Source organism: Rhinopithecus bieti, unplaced genomic scaffold (genome assembly GCF_001698545.2).
Source record: "Rhinopithecus bieti isolate Rb0 unplaced genomic scaffold, ASM169854v2 scaffold_25288, whole genome shotgun sequence".
Classification (NCBI taxonomy): domain Eukaryota; kingdom Metazoa; phylum Chordata; class Mammalia; order Primates; family Cercopithecidae; genus Rhinopithecus; species Rhinopithecus bieti.
The window spans coordinates 179569-203177 of record NW_016811567.1 but is presented as its reverse complement, the minus strand read 5'-3'; the positions used below and the strand labels follow the sequence as shown (position 1 = coordinate 203177).

General features: G+C 38.6%; 1 protein-coding gene across 4 annotated transcripts in view; it reads right to left on the bottom strand.

Moving 5' to 3' along the window:
- Positions 1-23016, bottom strand: part of CPSF6 (cleavage and polyadenylation specific factor 6) — a 34632-nt gene extending 11616 nt beyond the window's left edge. Inside the window, exons 1-10 of one of the 4 annotated variants that reach the window (XM_017894055.1) lie at positions 22847-23016; positions 11613-11822; positions 9824-9927; positions 6153-6298; positions 5088-5261; positions 4848-4958; positions 3904-4408; positions 3458-3573; positions 2804-2957; positions 449-641 (exon numbers count right to left, since the gene is read on the bottom strand). In XM_017894055.1, the coding sequence (XP_017749544.1) occupies positions 452-641; positions 2804-2957; positions 3458-3573; positions 3904-4408; positions 4848-4958; positions 5088-5261; positions 6153-6298; positions 9824-9927; positions 11613-11822; positions 22847-22906 (1770 nt within the window). In that variant the 5' untranslated portion in view covers positions 22907-23016 and the 3' untranslated portion in view covers positions 449-451. The remainder of the gene's footprint in view (positions 1-448; positions 642-2803; positions 2958-3457; positions 3574-3903; positions 4409-4847; positions 4959-5087; positions 5262-6152; positions 6299-9823; positions 9928-11612; positions 11823-22846) is intronic. The other 3 variants (XM_017894056.1, XM_017894058.1, XM_017894059.1) reach the window with 3 other exon arrangements.
- Positions 23017-23609: the final 593 nt, after the last annotated feature.

Below are 23609 nucleotides of genomic sequence, written 5' to 3'. Positions count from 1 at the left end.
CATAAATTTTAGGGACAAATAAAACTAGTTCAGGAATAGTAACTTTCCATTTATTTTAAAATCCAAACACACAATATATATGTGAAATAACTCCCTGTATTTTGTGTTCTAAATTACACACAACCTAAGTATGTGATTACAAGAATCCCAATTTTTAGATTTTAGAAGTACACAATGAGTCCTCTTGATTATTTCCTTGCTTTGTTAAGACCATTAACTATTTGAAACCTAAAAGTGATAACTCAGCAATAAAATATTCAAAGATAAAAGGGTCAAAAATTTACCTGTCATTACTTACCCATAATTTGTTTCAGACGTTTCCAGAAGATTACATTCCCAAGTAGTTGGACCATTTAAAATGTAGGTATATACTGTACAAACAGTAGCCTTGGAGTTATAGTTACTGTTAAGAATACACACACATTTAACAGGAACAAGGAATACCCACCTTCTAACGATGACGATACTCGCGCTCTCGGTCACGCTCTCGGTCACGGTCTCGGTCACGATCCCGGTGCCTCTCTCGTTCTCTGCTTCTCTCTCGATAATAATCGTCATGACGGTCTCTACTACGGGATTTATGACGCCGACTCTTTTCTCGTGATCTACTATGGTCCCTCTCTCTTGATCGTTCACGTCTTCTAAAAGAAATTACTGGATTAATGCTCTCCATAATTAGATAGCTTAAAAATATTCAATTTTTTCATGTCTAAAAAAATCTAAGGGAGCAAAAAATTCTTCGTAAATCTGGTTTAAACTTACTATCCTGAGCTGCCAATAATGATTTACCAACTCACCAGTAAGCATGAACCAGAAATTTCATTATTAAAAACACTACCAAAAAATCAGCAACCGAACACATCACAGAAATGCATCACATCATCTATTTAAACTAGTAGCCTAAAACAGACATGTAGTATTTACTGAATGAACAAATAGAAAGGTACAGGGAAAATCTCAAAGCACTCGTGTTTTAAGCTAAACAACATCTACAATACGATTTTTTAGATATAAGAGTCATGAAGTCGTAACATATGATGGGGCTTAAATATATGAAAATGACAACCTATTAACATACGGTTCATGAGGAGCAGCGTTCAACACAAAGAAACTTTCTAATACGCATGTTATATTCAGGGAAGGAGAAGAGGCACAGGAGAGGGCTAACAATTACGACCAGGAGCAAGAATTGATATAGTATTCACACTGTATTTAATATGTAGAAATGTTTCATGAACTGCCATTTTTTAAAAAGAAATAATTTAACCAAAGCTTACTGCCTAAAAGACTTCTACAAATTCTGCTAAATTTACAGTAAGGAAATAATAACTGTCTATTAAATAATATTTATGTCTTATATTTCTACACCAGACAGCTCAGCTCCTTGATCAAGGCCTAAGTTATTACTTTTTTTTTCAAGATAGGGTCTCTCTCTGTCACTCAGGCTGGAATGCAGGGACACGATCACAGCTCATTTCATCCTCGACCTCTGAGACTCAAGCAACCCTCCCACCACAGCCTCCCAAGTAGCTGGGACTACAGGCATGCACCACCAGGCCCAAGTATTTTAAAAAATTTTTTGTAGAGATGAAGTCTCCCTATGTTGTCAAGGCTGGTCTCAAACTCCTTGGGCTCACGTGATCCTCCTGCCTTGGTCTCCCAAAGTGTTGGGATTTAACAATTATTACTTTGGACTTCAAAACTTAAAAAAATGATACAAGATACCTATATCTATGACAAATTTATTCAGACACAAAGATTCTTACACTGGGTCAAAAAGGTAATAATTACAAAATTGGGGACCATGTCAAAGGCAGGCTCCTTTCTCTTAAAGACGACGACTACCAGATAGAGTACACTAAAGACACATCTAAGAATACCAGGTGAAGCTTAAAGGTCTGCCTTTCAAAAATATATAAAATTTAAAAGTTAGCAGCAATGCTTAAAAAAAAAAAAAAAAAAAAAGGAACTACCTAAAAGATAGATCATTAATTTTTTCAGTCACTCCCTCATTCAAGAAATTGTTATTTAGCACTCATTCTATACCAGACACTCTGTAGGCATTAGAAATATTATAACGAGCATGGGTGAGCACAGTGGCTTATGCCTATAATCCCAGCACTTTGGGAGGCCAAGCTGAGAGGATCACTTGAGCCCAGGAGTTCAGGACCAGCCTGGGTAACTTAACAAGACCGCATCTCTTAAAAGAAATACAGTGAGCAGGATAGATAAAGCCCCTGCTTTATCTCATTACAGCACGTGTTTATTCAACATGTGCTCTAATGAGGAAAAAATATGCCTTGATAACAAGCATTGGTTACGGTAAGTACTATGGAAGAAGTAAAAAGAACAATATAACAGACTAACTTGGGAGAAGCCCCCTCCTAAGAAGTTAGAAGGAGACGTGAAGAATAAGGAGTCAGCTATGTGAAGAGACAGGGAAAACTGCTCCCAGGAGAAGGAATATAAAGTGAGGTGGTCAAACATTTGATGTATCTAGAGAAAAAGGAGAAATATGGCTGGAGAACAGTAAGGGAGAGGTACAAATGAGGCTAAAAAGATAGGCAGGGGCTTTATCACACAGTCCCTCAATCTTTACAGTCTTGTTTTAAGACTGAGTAAAAGTCTTTGAAGGGTTTTAAGCAAGCAACTAATATTTAGAGTTAAAAAAGAAAAAACACTCCAGATGCTAAATAATCAGTAAGTAAAAGCAAAGTCCTCTTTTTAAAGTCTCAAACACAGTATTTTTTCCATTTGTAAACTAACAGTTTTTTTAAATGGAAATGAGACAGGAAAGTTTTACCTTGATCCAGAACCATAAGACTTGGACTCAATTCCATGAAGGCAATCTTGCAAAGAACTAATAAGAACTTTGCAACGATCATCAGCGGACACTTTGGATTGTTTAATTAAAGAAATTGCAGTTACCAATGTCTCAATAGCACTCCCATAATCACCTGTGAGGGAAAGGAAAGAGATTCAAGTCAAACAAATTTTGTTTTCAAAATACCATCAAACCACTTGAGATAAGAGTGATAAGGCATTTTACAAAAGTACTGTGCTATAAAATAACTATGCAAGGCAATGTCTTCTTTTACTGTTTCACCATTTGCAAAAGACTTTCATGGTCATGATATTAACTCAACTTATTATTACAGGTGTGTAAAGCACATTATCATTTTGCAAATATAAGAATAAATAAGGTGTCATAAGGCCCCGGAACCTTTAAATGTCAAGGGTAAGACTTATATCTATACCAAATAACTTAAAATTTGGATTTTCCCCACTACACTGTGACACACAGCTTTTTTCAATGCTTTTTAAATAAATCACAGGTAATGATTTCGGAATACAAAAAGAACATGTAAATGACCTATCTTCTAGATTGTACTTACATTTTTAGGTCATTCCTAATAACATAAATAAGAAATTTTATTAATACAAGAAATATACAAACCAGCACTGGCATCAGATACAGCTCTCGAAATAGCACTGCTTGAGATTGCCCTATTTCTATTCATGATTTCTTCAAATTCAGCTTCACTTAATGGCGTTCTTGCAGTATCCATTTCCCTGTAAAATAAACACACAAATCTTAACTCATACTCAAGAGATTTCCTAAGTTAGTCACAATAGTGTATAGCAATTTATACTAGCTGCTTCTGACATGTGCTTTAGCGATAGTAGTTACTTTTCCATATTGAAGCATGCTACTTTTGCTACAAAGAAAACATGTCTAAAAATCCTCCTATACCAGTATCTTTCAGCTAAAACAGAGTAGCAGCTTAAACACCTCATCTTCTTGGAAGGCAGAAATAACATTTATATAGCTACAATCTAATTATTTAGTCATTGTTCCTATCTTTTATCATCAAGTACTTGCACAGATACACACTAACCTACCTTCCAGGGGGGCCATAGTCACCCCTATCATATGGTGGAGGTCGACCATATGGGTCTGCTGGTGGTGGACCTCGGCTATCTGATGTAGGCATGCCGCTGTTAGTTGGTGGAGGAAAGAAAGCTGGGTTCACATGCGGAGCTGGTGGTGGGGCACCTGGAGGTGGTCCAGGAAGATGCGGAGGAGGAGCTAGTGTAAGGGGTGGCCCAAGTGGACCGGGTGGACGAGGTGGAAAGGGGCCTGGAGGTGGAGGTGGTCCCTGTTGTGGAGGTGGTGGGCCAGGAGGGGGGCCGTAGCCTGGAACTGGAGGTGGAGGGCCAGGAGGAAGTGGACCCAATGGAGGCTGCCCAAAAGGTTGTCCAGGAAAAAGAACTGGTGGTGGAGGGCGATCTCCTCGATTAGGAGGCCCAGCTAGAGGAGGAGGCAGAACCTGACCAGGAGGTGGAGGACCTGGCGGACCAGGTGGGCCTGGAGGACCTAAGGGTGGACGTGGTGGAGTCTGTCCAGCTAAAAAACAAAGGAGAAAGAGAAAAAAAACCACTTCACTAATAAGATATTTTCTTTCATATGCCAAGATTATACTTTAAAAGCATAAAGCATACACCAAGTCTTTGTCTTTAAATAAAACCCGTATGGTAAATATTACACTACCAACTACAATGAAGTATATCCTTACAAACTTAACTAGCTCCATTTATGCTTAAGAAAAATTACTGAAACAAAAACTTTAATAAAAAAGATTACAATGACTAGAGATATTTTCCATCTTTCAGTGTACACACACTTCTTACAGTGAAATCACCCACCTTATATTCTACTCTGATGCCAAGCTAGAAAGTGAAACAAGGAAAAATGATCTTGAAAGGCTTTTTTTAAGAGGTAAGAATATAAGACGGATGTAAATATTCTATATATAAGTCAAGCAAGTTTGGAGAAAAATAAAGACCTTTTAGGCCAAAAATGGGTATTTCCTCTATGCTGTGCCCCATATGCCATGGAATCCTAGTTTCCAGGAACAAAGGCCGAGTTCCTTTAACAAGATGCTTGATCAAATTTCCTGGATTCCAAAAATAGCATAACAAGGAGAGTAAGTCACATTAATAATGCATTACTTGAAAAAGAGAGAAAAGGAAAAGAGGTATTAGGTAGACATGTTTTATCCATGGTAATTTAAGAAAAGTTTTACCTGGAAAAGGTGGGGGTGGCCCTCCTGGTCCTGCTGGCCCAGGAAATCTGTCCCCACCAGGAACAGCCCCTGGAAAACGGCCCCGTCCTCTACCACCTTGTGGAAATGCTGCACGGGAACTGCCTCCTGGAGGACCAGCTTTACCTTCCCCAGACATTTGTCCTGATTGTGTAGCTGCAAATATCCAAATACTCATAAATAGCAATTATTAAAAATAGTATTCTGAAATGTAACCACTATTATTAAAAACAACTCTATTTCTAACATATTAACTTGCAAATGCCTTGTGCCTATGCAAACTACATAAGGAAGTATAGGTTAGGAAAAACATTCACATCTATTTGGGTACTTTTAAAGACTCAAATTTTTCAGGTTTAAATATATTTTCCATAAGTAATCACGAGTTACTTTCAAAATACCAGCACTCTGCAGCAGCCAAGACCGAAATTCTTCAATAGATATCTTAATTTCAGCATTACATCATTTAAATTTTGTAACATACTTCTTCTTAAGTCTTAAGTGCTAAAACATTAAAAGAAAAGGAACCACTTGAATTTCTGTTAATTACATAATCATCCATCTGATCTCTTTACATAATAACATCCTTAAATGTGTAATGACAAATCTTTTCTATATTCAGTTTACTAAGTGGTGAAAGGTCTTGTTGCCAAGCAGAAAAATCAATGAACATTTTCTGGTCAGTGATCTCTCCCCCTCCATAATACACATCCACATAGCTTTCCTTTAATCTAAGAATGAGAATGTAGTTTCCTTCTGTATCTAAGATGGAAATAATAGGACAAGAATGGCAGGGCTACAGAACTTGCACATTGTTGTGTAGTATTGGGTCTGTTATTATATCTGGAGAAAAATGGAACAAGGGTAGGTTTCTAGTACACAGGCCCACAGTCATAACCAGTGATTAAATTTAATTCAAAGCATGGACTTTGTGAAATGGAGTTTCTAGTGAGCAAGTATTAAGATGACTTCTCTAGTATAAAACACCTAACAAATGCACTGGTTAAAATGTACATATTTTAATAAAAGCCTCTGAGGACTGCTTACTTTTCCTGGACTGCATTTCAAATTGACTCAGGAACTGTTTATTGCATGGAGTTACAACAGGATTCTGACCATGAAGTTCTCTTTTAGGCAACAGATCCATTAACTTTTTTGAAGACGCTTCAGATCCAACACCAACAAGGGCAAACCTAAACGGTGTTTAAGGGGCGAGGATACAAAGTAAAAAGAGATGAATATTATTACTGTTATTCTTCTGTAAAAAGGTCTTAATCTGCTTTTATCTAAAAAAACAGCTGGGCACAGTGGCTCATGCCTGTAATCCTGGCTGCTTAGAAGGCTGAGGCAGGAGGATTGCTTGAGCCCAGCGGTTTGAGGCTACAGCACGTTATAATCACAGTACTGCACTCCAGCTTGGGCAACAGAGTAAGATCCTGTCTCTAAAATAAATAAATAATTTTAAAACTGAAAATATTTCTTAAAACTATATGAGTACACATTTTGTTCATATTCTATAACATACCATAGAATTCAGTCATTCAAAATACATAATTTGGTGGTTTTAATATTTCAGTGTTAAAACCACCACCATAATCAATTTTAAAACATGTTCATTACCCCAAAAAGAAACTCCATATCCATTAGCCATCACTCCCATTTCTTCCCGTCCCTGTACCCTATGGAACCACTAAACCTAATTTCTGTCTCTGGACTGGTCTATCCTGGACATTTCATCTAAATGGAATCACACAATAGGAGGTCCCTTATGACCAGCTTTCTTTAACTAGCATGTTTTCAAGGTTCACCCATTGTTACGGCATGCATCACCACTTCATTTATTTTTATGGGTGAATAATTTTCCATTATAAATATACAACATTAAAAGAAATCTATCCATCAGTACATGGACATTTGGGTTGCTTCCAATTTTTGCTACAATAAAAAGATGTACAATACCATTAACCATTGGGCAAGTGCAAATCAAAACCACAGATACCATCACATTCCCACTAAGATGGCAAAAATAAAAAAGACAACAAGTATTAAAGATGTGGAGAGGCTGGGTGCGGTCGCTGGCCTGTAATCCCAGCACTTTGGGAGGCCAAGGCAGGCGGATCATGAGGTCAGGAGTTCAAGACCATCATGAGGTCAGGAGTTCACCAACATGGTGAAATCCCATCTCTACTGTAAATACAAAAACTAGCCGGGCGTGGTGGCACACGCCTGTAGTCCCAGCTACTCAGGAGGCTGAGACATGAGAATCGCTTGAACCTGGGAGGCAAAGGCTGCAGTGAGCCGAGATCCTGCCACTGCACTCCAGCCTGGGCGACAGAGTGAGACTCTGTCTCAATAAATAAATAAATAAATAAATAAATAAATAAATAAAGATGTGGAGAAACTGTAACCTTTGCACATTGCTGATGAGCACGTATTAATAAAATGGCACAATGGCTCTGGCAAATAATCCGGTAATTCCTCAAAAGTTTAAACACAGAGTTACCATATAACCCAGTAATTCCATTCCACGTACACATCCAACAGAACTGAAAATAACACGTTCACGCAAAATGGGTACACAAATATTCACAGGGGCATTTTCCTTAACAGCCAAAGGTGGAATTAACCTAGACATTCATCAACTGATAGATTAAAAGAAGAAAGTGCTATATCCGTGTAGTGGAGTATTATTCAGCCATAAAAACAAACGCTGATGCATGCTTCAACATGGATGAACCTTAAAATCATTATGCTAAGGAAAAAAGCCAGTCATATAGGACTACGTATTTTATGATTCCATTTAGATGAAATGTCCAGAACAGGCATATCCAGAGCACATTAGCGGTTACCAGCAGATAGGAAATGGGAGTGACTACTAATCGGGTATAAGGTTTCTTCTTGGGGTGATGAAATGTTCTGGAATGAGACAGTGGTAATGTTTGCCAAACTTCATAAATATAATAAATATCCCTGAATTGTACATTTTAAAAGGGTGCATTTTATGACATGTGAATTATACCTCAATAAGAAAAATAAATTTAAAATAATCAGAATGATTACCAATTTGTACAGTTACAGGATATTCTAAATTATTTGAGGGAGGGAGGGTCTTAGTAGCTTAAGAAGCTTAAGCTCTTTTCCCCCTAATGTTCAATATGATCTTGTAAACTATACTTCTTATTCTAGTCAACAAGTTCTGCTGTTTGCACCAGGATTATCTTGGGTCATAGCATTTATGAACAACTAAATTAATTTAACAAGTATTTATTAAGCACTTCTTATACGCAACGTACTATTCTAGAGCTGGAGATGTAATAGCGAACAAAAAATCTCTGCTCTCATTAAGCTTAAAGTCTTGGAAGAGACAACAAACAAGTAAAATATACCAGAGCAAAAATAAAGGAAACAGGATAGGAAGGTGCTACTTTTGCACAAGGTGGTCATGGAAGAAAACTCTTGAACATTTTGAGTCCTGAATGAAGTGAAAGAGTAAGCCATGTAGATATTTAAGGGGGAAAAGTAAACCAAGAAGAGAAAACAGCTAAAGGTTCTAGGTAGAAATTGGTCTGGCAAACAGCAAAGAGACTAATGTGGCTGAAAGAGAGTGGTAGGATAGGGTTAGAAAGGTGGTGGGAAAACAGATCACAAAGTACTTTGTAGACAATGGTAAAGACTGAGACAGAAAGGAAGCCATGAGAAGATTCTGAGCAGAAAGAATGTCATCTTTTTTTAGAACTTCTATAATGTGGAGCATAGACTGTAGGGGGCAGTCTATACTTCCAGTTATGAAGCTACTGCCAAGTTTAAGTGAGAGATGATAGTGGCTTTGACCAAGTGGTGTAAGTGAAGTTAGTGAAGTGGTGTAAGAGAAGTGTTCAGACTCCGCATACATTTTGAAAATATTCTCAGTTTAGTATAACCTTCTAAGATAACTAAGCAATATATGAAATAAGCATATTCTTTATCATTTTGCATCTAACAATTTATCCTTAAAAGAAAATCCAAAATCTTTACCAAGACTTATATAAAATGATGTCTGCTGCAACATTATGTACAATAGGCAAAAGTGGAGATAACCAAAAATAAGAGGTAAATTACGGTAGCATACCAGCTATGATGCGAAAGAATGAGACATTAGAGATGCGTATTTATTTTTATTCCTTATATCAAACATATAAACACATGAATTATAATTCCATTATTTATTTATTTTTAGGAAAAAGCCCAAAAGAATCTTCACTAAAATGTTAAAAGTAAACATCAACGGATGGTAGGATAGTGGCATTTTATTTTCTTACTTTTGGATATCTATATTTTATAATGTTCTCATTCTGATCCTATCTCACTTGTATAGTTTACTAGTGAAATACAGCAAAACATTCATGTAACACACAGTATTCAGCTGCCCTCCCATCTCTTAATCACAGGGAGAGTAATGGTTCCTAAACTGTGATTTCAACAACCATTTCAACCACAGATAGAGAAAACTTGGGAAAATTAGAAAACAGATCTGTCCACATCTCCATTCTATTGGTTTTAGTGTGCTAGGTAATAGGGTACATAAAATGAACAGTATCAATCTCTGCTCAAGAACCTCCTTCCAATGTAAACAATCATGTGTTGTATGCACGTGTAATTAACATTAACTTAAAGGAAAGTTAACTTGTTAAAAACTGTATCACTAGCTACTAAATCAAAAAGAAAGAAAAAAATCTTACCCCTTTGACTGGCCGTTTGCCCGATTTTCAAAAAATTTTATCTCCAAAATATCATTTACTCCCAAAGAATGAACTGCTTCAGTTAAGTCTTCATCTGTTGTCCACTGCAAGATATTTTTCCCCTCATTAACCATTAAAATATAACCAAGATTTTATTATCCCAGTTTAGTTTTAAGGGGAAATTTAGGACATACAAAATAAATGCTGAGTGCAAATCTAAGTCTAGTTAGGGCCAGTCAGGCTCCAATTTTTAAACAGCACAAAAAACATCTGGGAACCTAACTTCATTCCCTGATACGTATTTCAGAAACTAGAAGGTACCCTTGGGGTTACAATAGGATTTGACTCTCAAGAGTTTCTGGTACAGCTTTAAATTGCTATGATTTTAAATTGTGAATAAAACCAATTTCATTTCCTCCCATTAAAGGAAAATATTTTGAATTTCATCTTGTTTTTGAATTAAAACGTAGACAAGAAAAAACTAACATGTATTTAATATCTACCATGCACTTTATGTATTAACTAACTCTTCTAACAACCCTATAAGCCCTATTATTATCCTCATTTTACACATGATACAATAGAAGTTAGAGTTTGCCCAAGGTGATAAAATTAATAATAGATGGTGGAGCTAAGATCCAAATACTTACTTAGCAACCATACTTACATAACTACACTGCTACTGTTTCCAATACTATAGAATACTCAGACTGGGTGTTGGGAGATGTGTTACAAATTAGTTTTAAAAGAAATGTGAATAGGCTGGGCACCATAATGCCAGCACTTTAACAGGCTTGGTTAGGAGGATAGCTTGAGGCCAGGAATTTGAGGCCAGCCTGAAGCAATATAGCAAGAAGTCAGCTCTGCAAGTTTTTGTTGTTTTTTTAATTAGCCAGGTGTAGTGACACATGCCTGTGTTCCTAGCTACTTAGAGGCTGACACAGGAGGATCACTTGAGTTCAAGAATTTGAGGCTTCCGTGAGTTATGATTACACCACTGTCCTCCAGCCTGGGTGATATATAGTTTTGCAAATTGTCACCCCCACCAAAAAAAGAAATGTAAATAAAAGGTTAAAACACAGTGTTACTAAGGAAATGCAACGGTGCCAAATTTTACTGATTTTGGATATACAAGTTTTAACTTTCAAGTATACATAATAACTAAATAGAGATATAAAATTCTATAGGACTATTTTAATGATATTTAAAATGTAATGTTAATAAAAATATAAATATACATATGTGCATTTAATGAAGCTCTAAATCAATAATCTTAGTCTCATGACAACCCAAATTAAAATATAATACATACAGCAGTGCTTCTATAAATCAGATTTCAAATTTAAGAGCAGAAATAAAACTCAAATTTGTAATACAAATTAAATAATGGACACTATTTTTAAACCAGGAGTGATGATACTATGTCTCTTGCCTTTTACACTTGAATCCTGGTTTGAGACCCCATATGAGCATTATTTTTAGTGAAACTGCGCTATCTGAAGCAAGGTAAAGTGGTAGCATAAAAAAGGTAACTGAAGACAAAACTAATTTAACTATATTTAACTAGTATCTCCACCAAGAAAAGCTGAATGACCACAAAACTCAAAACTAGAAGAACTGGAATTAATGATGTTGCAAAGATATCTGTATTTCCCTCCTCACTGGACAAGCAAACACGTATAGAAAACAAACACAGTAACTTCAAACTTACAAAATCTGGAGAAAACAATTACTAGGGCAGTTCAAAATCAATTACCAATAATTTAATTCATGTATTAACTTCACTCACCCATGTTAGATTTCCAATATATAACGCAATTCTCTTTCCAGTATATGTATAGACAACATTTGGTGCCGCTCCTTTACCGACATCATCACCAACTGTTGGTGGGAGAGTATCCATGTAATCCCGGTCTTCTGGGGCATCTCCATTATTTGCAGATGGAGATATGACATCGTCATACAAATCTATCTGATCATGCCCACCATATTCAGCTTCCTGAGATACAGAAATAATGTTCTAGATTATACAAAAGTCAAAATACTACTAAAACAGATTTGAACACAAATTCAACTTTTTGTTTTAAATATCTGATAGAAAAAGGTCAAGGATGATTTCAGTACCAATTTTTTTCCATTTTATGCAATAGATGTATTCTTGAACAGGCCTAAAAAGTGAATTTCTTGCTGGGCATGGTGGCTCATACCTGTAATCCCAGCACTTGGGAGGCCAAGGCAAGTGTATCACTTGAGGTCAGGAGTTCAAGACCAGCCTAGCCAACATGGTGAAGCCATGTCTCTAGTAAAAATACAAAAATTAGCCAGGCATGATGGCTCACGCCTGTAATCCCAGGTACTCAGGAGGCTGAGGCAGGAGAATTGCTTGAACCTGGGAGGCAGAGGTTGTAGTGAGCCAAGACGGTGCCACTGCACTCCAGCCTGGGTGACAGAGCGAGACTTCATCTCAAAAATAAAAAAGTGAATTTCCTTTTTTATTTTTTATTTTTATTTTTTGTAGAGACCAGGTCTTGCTACAATGCCCAGGCTAGTCTCAAACTCTTGAGTTCAAACAATCCTTCTGCCTTAGCCTCCCAAAGTGCTGGGATTATAGGCTTGAGCCACGGCACCCAGCCTAAAGTTAATTTCCATATAATGAATCCTACTTTTCCACTGATACTTATAATATAAAAAATAAGTTCTTTTGGAAAAAGAAAGACATGGAGACAAATAACATGAAACTTTCCTTGGAAATACTCTTAAGTAATAACACATAAATGCAAATAGACAAGTTTTTTTTAAACTGACATTAGAAAAATCACCCCAAAATCCAAAGCCATTATATCTATAATATTTGATCACAGAAAAATAGTTATTATGTTCTATAGTATTCAGATCTTGTTTTCCAACCTTGAGGAATCTACTAATATTTTTAAAAAAGCATAGTGAGCTGAGGCATAGGAAAGAAGAAATATGGGCACGTAAATAATTCAAAATGTCATAATGAACAAGGGAAAGAGAAATAACAAACGAAATACATGTAGAACTATCCAAATTAATTATCTTCCAAGTTGTATCATTCTCAGTGAACAAAGAGCTAATGCTTACCTGAATTCTTAGTTATCTAGTCAAGTAAATTAGCAAGAGAAAAGCAACAGACCACAAAACAAAGAGTAAAGCTCTGGCACTGTCACCAACAGAATTAAAGCAATGCTACTGGGTGTCACATGCCTAAATGATAATTAGAGAAAAGGAAAACTAAAATGAAACAGACATAGGAGCAGGAAAAAAATAGAAAAGAGGGTTCAATTTGTGACTAAGTACATGAAAAATGAAATGTAGGTAAAAGCAGAATACTCAATACTATTTAATTGCCTTTGATAACCATTACTAGACCATAAGCTTGACTGAGCCTGTAGCACAGGAAAATTTCCATTTTTATCTTCTACTCTCCCTTTCCACAACTAAGTACCTGTATTGGTGTGAACCATTCTATTCTTATGACGTAGAACATTTGACATAAGGAAAAAGACAATTACAAGACAACTTAAAAGTTCATATATAACTTACAGATTCTCCCACTAATACAATTTACTACAGAAATATACAAATGGCACATATGGAGGAGCTAATGGTTTTAGGGGCCATGAGCCAAAATAGTCCCTAAATGGATAGAGAATGACCCAGAGAAAAGTATTTGTTATATGATGGTAAACAGAGCAACAAGATATTATTATGGGCCCGGGCTACTGTTTTGTTATTTAAAAGACAGCCAGAATACGATCTCTTTAAAAGAAAAAGAAAAAAGCCTAGAAGGGGAAATATCATTTATATACATAAAGGGACCTCAAGTAATCATCAGGTAATCTATGTAATTAATGACGTATCCAATTTACTAGTTACAGGATCTTTACATACCAATTTTACTTGTTATGAGGTAGAATATCTAAAAGACTTATTTAATAAGGGGTCTGGGATCTCAAGGTTAAATCAGAGAACAAAGCTAAATTTAACAAAGGGCAGAAACTAAGACCACAAGTCACCGAATAATGCCATAATTTTATTGTTTGTACAGCAATCTAAAATAATCTTTAAGAAATGAGTTTTTGTTAAACAAAGTAACATGCTCAAATTTCAATGACCACAGAAACTAGGAAAAAAGAGGGTAAGTTTTGTTATGAAGTTTCAGTGTAGCTGAAGCTTCAGGTGGTGTGGCTGCAGCAGTAGTTCCATGCACTTAAGATACTAAAAAGTTTCCCACAAGGGGTGTTGGGCACTTTAATCTCTCTTGAAATCCGATTCTGTACATCAAGTAGAATTATTAATATTATTCAAAGGGAGTTGAGTTTCCATCCTCCTCAGCAGAAACTATAATCACAATATATGGTCTGAGGGAAAGTAAAAAAGAATGGAAGGGTTATTAACAGCAGTACTAAATGTATTTTTAAATTTACACTTTCACTTACATAAATAGGTGAACAGATTATTTTTCTTCTATTAGCTACAAACCTGTGAAAATGTTTACATAAGTAGACAAAAAATTTACAAGCATAATTGCAGCTACACTAACCTGGTACACCACAATCACTATTTTTGTCCATCCATGAATTCCTATGTTGACACAAACCAATTTTCCACATTGATATGATTCTACCAATATTTAGAATCAGCCATTTTGTCTGGCAGTTGTACTGCTTCCAAGTGGTTGTAGTACGATCCTAATTAAGACCATTGTCCCGGGGTCCATGTGGACTAGTTAGCTTCTCTGTTCCAAGGCCATAGCCTGTACACTTAGCCCCAATGGTATACATTTAAACTTTGTGGAAAAAATATAATGAATCTGAATACATTTGCTGCCATTACTAAAAATGAAACTCAAAGCACACTCTCATGTAGTATCAGTAATCTTCCTTTTAATCAGCTTCATATCATGTCAATCCTCCAGAGTAAAAAAATACAGAACACACTGAACTTTGTTCTTACTTCAGAAAGTGAGAAAACATGCATGATGTTTGCATGAGAAATTATGAAAAATGTATATCACAGGTCATACAGAAATAGAGCTCTGCAAGCCTACTGAACAAACTAAAAAAAAGGTTTCCAGTTTTAAAGAAATATTTAACAGTATCATTTTTTATTACATAGTCTTTTCAATTATTACTTTTAATTTTAATGACATTCAAAAACAAGAAAATATCATCATCCCTCTAGTTATCTCTGATACCAAATGCTGCCCAATCTTATCGGCTGTTCATAGTAGCTAGCTAGCTACATTACATAAAGATGGGAATAAACAACAGCTCTTAGGGTTAAAAAAAACTCACTAATCTTTTTCATTCCCTACCATTCTAAATCACTACAATCATTCTAAAGGCAAGGTATTTTCTCAACATTTTACGAAATAAGATTATGTTCTACATGACATACAAGTATCTGTTGCCAAGCCAGAGAAAATGGATGGTAAAATGACCAAAATCCTATTAGTTCCCTTAAAGTAAGGCTTCTCAACCTTTTCATTATCCCTGTCTACTCCCTCCCTTCAAGAAGTTACTTTTAGACATTTTTTCCCCCTAATTACCTGTCTTACAATTTTAATATCACAGATACATGATACATATTGTATACCACTATTGGGATGAACTTGCTAGCTGTCAAAATATTCATCATTCTCCCTGACAGACCTGACATTTTTTTGATGGTTCTAAAATTACAGTAACATCATTCGAGGCTAGGCATGGTGGTTCATGCCTGTTAATCCCACCACTTTGGGAGGTCAAGGCAGGAGGATCCCTTGAGTCCAGGAGTCTAAGACTAGCCTGGCCAACTTACTGAGATCCCATCTCTACCTGCCCCTCCCCAAATATATACACACACACACACACAGATATTTCGTGCATTATATGATACTATCAGTAAATGCACAGCAAAGGCCACTTGTTTCAAAGCGTATTTTAAATTATTTCCATTTAGAGAAATATTATCAAGGGGGGAAGTTACATTTTGCATTTACAAAATATATCCTGTACCTAGGAAAAGAAACACTAGTATGCAGAATCCAATAGCAAAAAACCTAATGCATATATTTTTAAAGAAAATATAACATTTTATCTAATTATGTTCTGAGTAGGCATTAAAATTGGCTAGTAATCCCTGTAAAAATCCCTTCCTTAACTAATGGTAAGGAAGCCAATTTGGTACTAAAAATATGCCACATAAACCATAGTGGACAATTCATAGGCAACTAAATTAACTGTACCCATAAATAACAGAACAGAGAAGAGTTCTAGCTTCCCTGAACATTCCTATCCATTTTTCTGAATCAATTCTAACTAGCTCATCTCAACCTGACAGCTTTACTTCAGATGGTTTCCTAGTAAACATAAACAAATCATAAACGATGTTTCTCTGATATTTGTCCAAGAAACTTACTTTCATTAACTGGCTAAACAATTGGCTAGAATACACACATAATGACTGAATGTAAAGCAAAATGATTCATGACATAAAAACTGACTTATCGGATGTTCAGGTCCGTAACTCCTAAGTGAATTTTTCGTTTCAACTACCACCTCTATACACCTCCATTTTTTAAAAAGTAATTATTTCTGTGTGTGACAAAGTCTTGCTCTGTTACTCAGGCTGGAGTACAATGGCCTGATCTCAGCTCACTGCAGACTCTGCCTCCCAGGTTCAAGCAATTCTCCTGCCTCAGCCTCTAAAGTAGCTGGAATTACAGGTGTGCACCACCACGTCCGGCTAAATTTTTTATTTTTAATAGAGACAGCGGTTTTACCATGTTGGCCAGGCAGGTTTCAAACTACTGACCTCAAGTGATCCGCCTACTTGAGTCTCCCAAACTGCTGGAATTATAGGCATGAGCCACCACACCTGGCCTACACTTCCATTTTAAAGATGGGTGGTCAGATTACTAAATTTGTGCTCAGCGACCAACTGCCTGACAGGCCAGAAACTAAATCCCACATTAAGAGTTTCTGACTCCCAAACAAGCAACAAAATACACTACTTCAATGAACACAGTGTAAAGTTCACAGAATTTCTTTGACTTTCCTCTCCAGATCAACAAAACTCTACAGATTAAACATAAAGGTATGGTAACTATAATATAGGACCTGTCAGTGTGCTATAATTACAGTAGTCCCCTCTCATCTGAGGGGGATATGTTCCAAGACCCCCAGTGGATGCCTAAAGCCAAGGAAAGCAAGGAACCTTTCCTTGTATAATGTTTTTCCTTATACATACCTATGATAAAGTTTAATTTATAAAGTAGGCACTGTAAAAAATAACTAATAAAAGAGAACAATTATAGCATGCATGACAAGGTTTTTGGTCCAGGTGGTCAGATTAGAATGGAACTGAAAAATTACTATTGTTTAGTGATCTTAGCCCAATGCATTACTCACACGTTTGGGCTGGTAATGCTGGTGTAAACAAACCTACTGTGCTCCCAGTCATATAAAAGAATAGCACATGCAATTATGTACAGTACATGATACTTGACAACAAGCGACTGTGTTACTGGTTTATATATACTATATATACTATACTTTTTTGTTTTTACTTTTACTTTTTTTTTTTTAATAGAGACAGGGTTTCGACATGTTGGCCGGGCTGGTCTCGACCTCCTGGCCTCAAGCGACCTGCCACCTCAGCCTCCCAAAGCACTGGGATTACAGGCGTGAACCACCACACCAAGGCCAATTACACCATACTTTTTATCATTATGTTAGAGTGTATCCTTCCTACTGTAAAAAGTTAACTGTAAAACAGCCTCAGGCAGGTCCTTCAAGAGGTATTACAGAAGGCATTGTTTTCCTGGGAGGAGAGCCCATGCTTCTTACTGCCCCTGAAGATGCGACAAGATGCAAAGGTGGAAGACAGTGATATTGATAATCCTGATCCTGGGCAGGCTTAGGCTAATGTGTGTGTGTGTGTCTTCAGTTTTTAACAAAAGTTAAAAAATAAAAATAAAAAAGGCCAGGTGTGGTCGTTCATGACTATAATTCCGGCCTCCTTTGGGAGGGTGAGGCAAGAGGATCACTTGAGGCCAGGAGTTTGAGACCTGTGCAACACAGTAAGACCTTGTCTCTTCTAAAATAAAATTAATTTTAAAAGTTTAAAAAAAAAAAAAAGAAAAGAAAAAAGTTTAGGCCAGGCGTGGTGGCTCACGCCTGTAATCCCAGCACTTTGGCCAAGTGAGAGCATCACTTGAGGTCAGGAGTTCCAGATCAGCCTGGCCAACATGGTGAAACCTCATCTCTACTAAAAATACAGTAGTTAGGCAGGTATGGTGGTGAATGCCTGTTATCCCAGCTACTCGGGAGGCTGAGGCAGAAGTGCTTGAACCCAGGAGGCAGAGGTTGCGGTGAGCCAAGATTGCACTACCGCACTTCAGCCTGGGTGACAGAGCGAGACTCCATCTCAAAACAAAACAAGTAAGAAAAAAGTTTATAGAATAAGGACATAAAGATTTTATATAGTTATACAATGTGTTTGTGTTTTAAACTGTTATTGAAGAGTCCAAGAGGTATATAAAGTAAAAATGGGCCAGTCACAGTGGCTCACGTCTGTAATCCCAACACTTTTCTAGTTCAAAGCAGGAAGACAGCTTGCACCCAGGAGTTGCAGACTACCTGGGACCACACGGTGAGACCTCATCCCTATAAAAAAAAAAAAAATTAGCCAGGAATGGTGGCACACGCCTGCAGTCTCAGCTGCTCTGGAGGCTGAGACAGGAGGACTGCTTGAGCCTGGGAGATAAGGGCTGCAGCGAGCCACAATTGCACCACTGCACTCCAGCCTGGATGACAGTGAGAAAATACTCAATCAACCAATCAATCAATCAAGTGAAAACACTACAGTAAGCTAAGGTTAATGTATCATTGAAGAAAAAAGTTTAAATAAATTTAGTGTAGCCTGAGTGTACTATACAGTGTTTATGAAGTCTACAGCAGCGTACAGTAACGTCCCAGATCTTCACATTCACCCACCACTCACCTGCTGCCCCTCCCAGGGCAACTTCCAGTCATGCAGGTTCATGATGAGTGCCCCATACAAGTGTGCCACTTTTTACCAAGATTTTCACTTACCTTTTCTATGTTTAGATATATTAGATACACAAATACTTACCACTGTGTTACAACTGCCTACAGTGCTCAGTACGGTAATATGTTGTACAAGTTTGTAGCCTAGGAGCAACAGGCTACACCATACAGCCTACATATGTAGCAGGCTGTACCTTCTAGGTTTGAAATGCAAAAGCACTCTATGATCACAAATGATGAAAGCACCTAAGACGGACTTCTCAGACATATCGCCATCGTGAAGCGACACGATTGTATAAGTTTACTGTAATAAAAGTTACCTAAATATAGCATCTCTCAAAGTACCTTACTGTATGTAATATTTTCAGCCCTCAGAACCACGAGTAACTGAAACCACAGAAAGTGGAACTGTGGATATGTGTGGACTACTGTATGTAGGTATCTCTCAGTTCCCCTACAGTGTACTTTAAGGGTAGAGACTACCTAAACTTTGTATCCCTCGTTGCTGGCACATAACAGACACTTAAAAAATGTATTTTCAACATTTTTTTTTTTGTTTTTTTGAGACAGGGTCTCGCTCTGTCATCTAGGCTGGAGAGCAGTGGCCTGATCTCAGCTCACTGCAACCTCTGCCTCCCAGGTTCAAGCGAGTCTCCTGCCTCAACCTCCTTAGTAGCTGGGATTAAGGCACATGACACCACACCCAGCTAATTTTTGTATTTTTAGTAGAGATGGGGTTTCACCATGTTGGTCAGGCTGGTCTGGAACTCCCGACCTCAAGTGATCTGCCCACCTCGGCCTCCCAAAGTGCTGGGATTACAGGCATAAGCCACCACACTCGTCCTAAACAATTCAACTTTTAAATTATTTAGTTTTGGCCAGAATTTTAAAATCTACAATTACTAAATATTGGGCTAGTAATTACTACACTTGAGTATAAATCCCAGTTTAAACTGAATTGACACACTATTGAGTGTGAGACAGAATCACTTTCTTCTCAACTTCAAGTAATATGGAGGTTTGGAAGACGTTCAAATTGCCCTTCCAACTGTTCTCAACTTGGTGACATCCAAAGACCTCTAAGAACTAAAGAGAACCCATAAGGATTAGTCAGTCCCTTGTGCCTCCTCCCCCTTCATTCTCCATTCTTAAGTTCACCTGGTGAAGAAAGGAACTCTATTAGAGCTTCACTAAATTATTATTCTCAATCTATCTCCCAACAAATTAGTTTCTGCTAAGACTGCTGAATGCCTCACTTTTTTCTACTACAATAGATGCAACTCACTTTTTGAAATAATACTGTGCCTTACCAAAATATAAAAAAGCTTCATAAAAGTATGACATTTAAAACAGGAGACTCAGCAGGATACAGACAAAAAAATAGTAGAAAACGGAAATAAAGACTATGCCGAATTTCAAAGTACACAAATCCAATTAGAACTGCAGTTTACACTGGAAAACAAAGTTTTTTTTTTTTTAATGTTTACAACAGTTTTGAAGCCAAAATAAGTCAAAACTGGCAAATACTTAGGTAAGTATTTTACTCAACGACAATAAAACAAGAGGTCTAGTCTACTATAGCAACTAGTAGAAATAAGGTCACCAGCTAGTAAAGATTAAATCAGTTGTAAATTATTTTGTGGTTGCCTCTAATGGTGGTAAGATTTCGGAAAAATATTTCAATGACAGTAACATTTTTAAAAGCAGGATAAGCTCTGAAAATAACCAACTATCCTTTTGTGACTTTTTTTTTTGGTGCAGGAACTACCACAGCAAGCAGTGGTACTGCAAAAGGATATACAAATCAATCAATCATTGACTGGCCAACGATATGCAAAGTAGCAAAATCAATGCCTCTATGTATACTCGCCATTAATCTATTCAAACATATAAAGATTTTACTGGTAAAATTATACAACTGTGTTAGATATGTGGTACGTACCTTATACAAATCGTTGAAAAGTTACATTTAAAAGGAGTCCCTCATTGGGTCCACAAAACTCATCTCCTCTTACCTCCCGCCCAGTCAGCATTTGCTACTGCACAGGGATAAGAATCCACCCAGCTATCCGGATAAGGGAGATGTCCCTCTCAAATTAAGTATGCAAAAGCCCAAACATATTTCATTAAGAGGTACTGAAAAATGCTTAACTTCTAAAATTGCGTCCCAATTCTTCTTTTATTGTGCATAGAAAGGTGAAGCAATGTATTCTCTTGTAAGAAAAGCTAATAAGGGCAGCCTTGAACACTTAATCGTTGTTCCTTGCAGTTACGGCCCTCTTCTAAACGCACTGTTACATTCACTTGATAAATAAAAGGGAAAAAATTTCCTAGAGGTCTTATAAGCGTTAGAATCTGTATTGCACTCGAGGAATGTATCTGATTTGTAACTGACACAATTCAAGCATTATTATTTAAAACAAGCACAATTCTAAAACACAAAGATTTAAAACTTAACCTTTGATTACAATGTATTACATTTAAACAAATCCAGTCTTCAACGGAGTAGCAAACATTTAAAGCCAACTGGTAGTTTTCTGTTTTCTACTATTTAAACCAGAACAAAGTCATTCCTGAAAAATAAAACAGTAAAGAGCTCTTGAGTTTCCTTGTTTTTAAAAAGCCTAAGCAACTAGTCACGAATATGACGGTTAATGGAGGGGGAAAAAAACACATTAAACCAGTATTATTTTATTAAGCTTCTCATAAGGACCTGGGAAATACAAAAAAATAAACCTTTTAGGAACACCGCAGTTAGGCACAATTTGTTTTAAATGTGTTACTACATAAGATGCAGTAAAGATACGACCAGCAGGTTCAAACCTTAAACGTCACTACTCTAGCAACAAACGACATCTTTTGCAAGGATGCCCATTATCAGACATCACAGCTCCGCGTTACCTCTAAGCAACGTCGTTCAGGAAAACCTTGCATTCTCACTTTCGCTCAACCTTTCAAAAGGTAACGCAGGGCCGGGGGATTTAACACTTTGTTTTCGAAAATAGGGTCTTATCTACAACTCTATTTTTAAACCACATCATAGGATTTGGGGTGAACGTTCTTTCATTTTAATCACTATGAGACCTGTGGGTGAGCTAACATCTTTCTGTTCCATCCAAACATCGCGCTTCCAATCTTCCTTTTGGTCCCCGGGCACCCATCTTCACAGGTATTTTCATCACAAAGGCCAAAAACGGCTGGGCTTCAAAGGCACTGTAAGCCCTGGATTAACAAGGCAGGACCAGCGCACCGACTTTTATCTGTGGCTCCAAAAGTCAAATGACTTGTTGCAAATAAGCCCGCACCTCAGCCGCCTTCATAAAGTGTGAAGGGAGGAGGAAGGCGCCACGCCGAAACCTGTCGCAAACCCGAGGAGAGCCCCAGGGACTGGGCGCGCGGGATACAAAGGGCCGTGAATGCGGCCTTCCATGAGGCGACAGTGCGCGGGCAGGGAGACAAAATGGAGCAATGGAAGGAATCTGAGCCCAAGCGGCAGCGGCGGGGAAGGGGCGGCGGCGGCGGGCGCGCGCCCTGTCGGGGCTTCCTCCTCCGGCCGGCGACGGGGGAGGGGGCGCGGCGGCGGCCAGTTCTCTCCGCCGCTTACACGCGGCCCCACCGCCCGGGCCTAGCGCGGCGGGAAGCGCCAGCCGGGTGCCGCCAACAATAGGGAGCGAGGCAGCTCCGGCAAGGGAGGTGCCGGAGGCAGCTGCACCAGCTGAAACACGGCAGTCTGCGCTCCGGGGCCCGCCGTGAAGGGTCGCCGCGCCCCGCGGCCGTGAAACGCCCCGGATAGAACGAAGGGCGGGGGGGGGCGCCACGCCGGGGGTCGGGCGGGCGACCAGGAGAGGCGGCCAAGGGCGCACAGTCTGCAGTCGCTTCGGCTCGCGGCCGCAGCGGGCCCCGGGTCAGCGTCCCAGCCACAGCGCCGCCCGCGTCGGCGACGGGGACCCGGGCTCTCACGTACCTGGTTGAACTCTTCGCCCACATCCGCGTAAATGTCTATGTGGTCCACGCCGTCCGCCATCTTCCCTCAGCCTCGGCCGCCTCCGCCGCCGCCGCCTCCTGCAGGTCCGCCCGCCGCGGCAGCAGCAGCGGATCTAGCGGCGGTGGGGGGGCGCTTGCGTCACTTCCGAGGCCCGAGGGATGGAGGCGGGAGCGACAGGGGCCGGCCGGGGGCGGGGACTGTGCAACCCAGCCGCTGGGCTGGCTGAGGAAAGGCTGCGCCTCTAAAGGCAGAGGGCGTTTCTTTTGTGTCTGGGTGAGGCCCGGGAGTGCGGGGCAATTTCTTTGTCCTACTCGCGCATCCAGCTTACCAGTGGGTCCCACCTGTTTCCACACACCGTCTTTTCACGTGGCCTCTGGCATACTCAAACGTTTTGTTAATATTTTCATTTATCCGTTTTTCTTATCTTTCACACATGCAGGACCTCTAAAGGTGGAAGTTATATGTTTATGGTTGAATACAAAGTGTAACCCCCGGGCATTCTGTGAGCGGCTTAAGACCAAAAACAATGTGTTGTTTCTGCATCCTCAGAGACAAGCAGAGTTTTATTTGCATGTAAACGCTAGATACCCGTCAGTGGTTATATTTTGCACGCTGTTTATGTTGCCATTTCCATCTCTAATCTTCATGGGCTTCTTTCCTCTCCCCTTCCTCTCGCATTCATTGCCCTTCATTTTTTCTTCCTTAGATCTACAGTAGGTTGTCTCTGGCATAGTTCAGATGC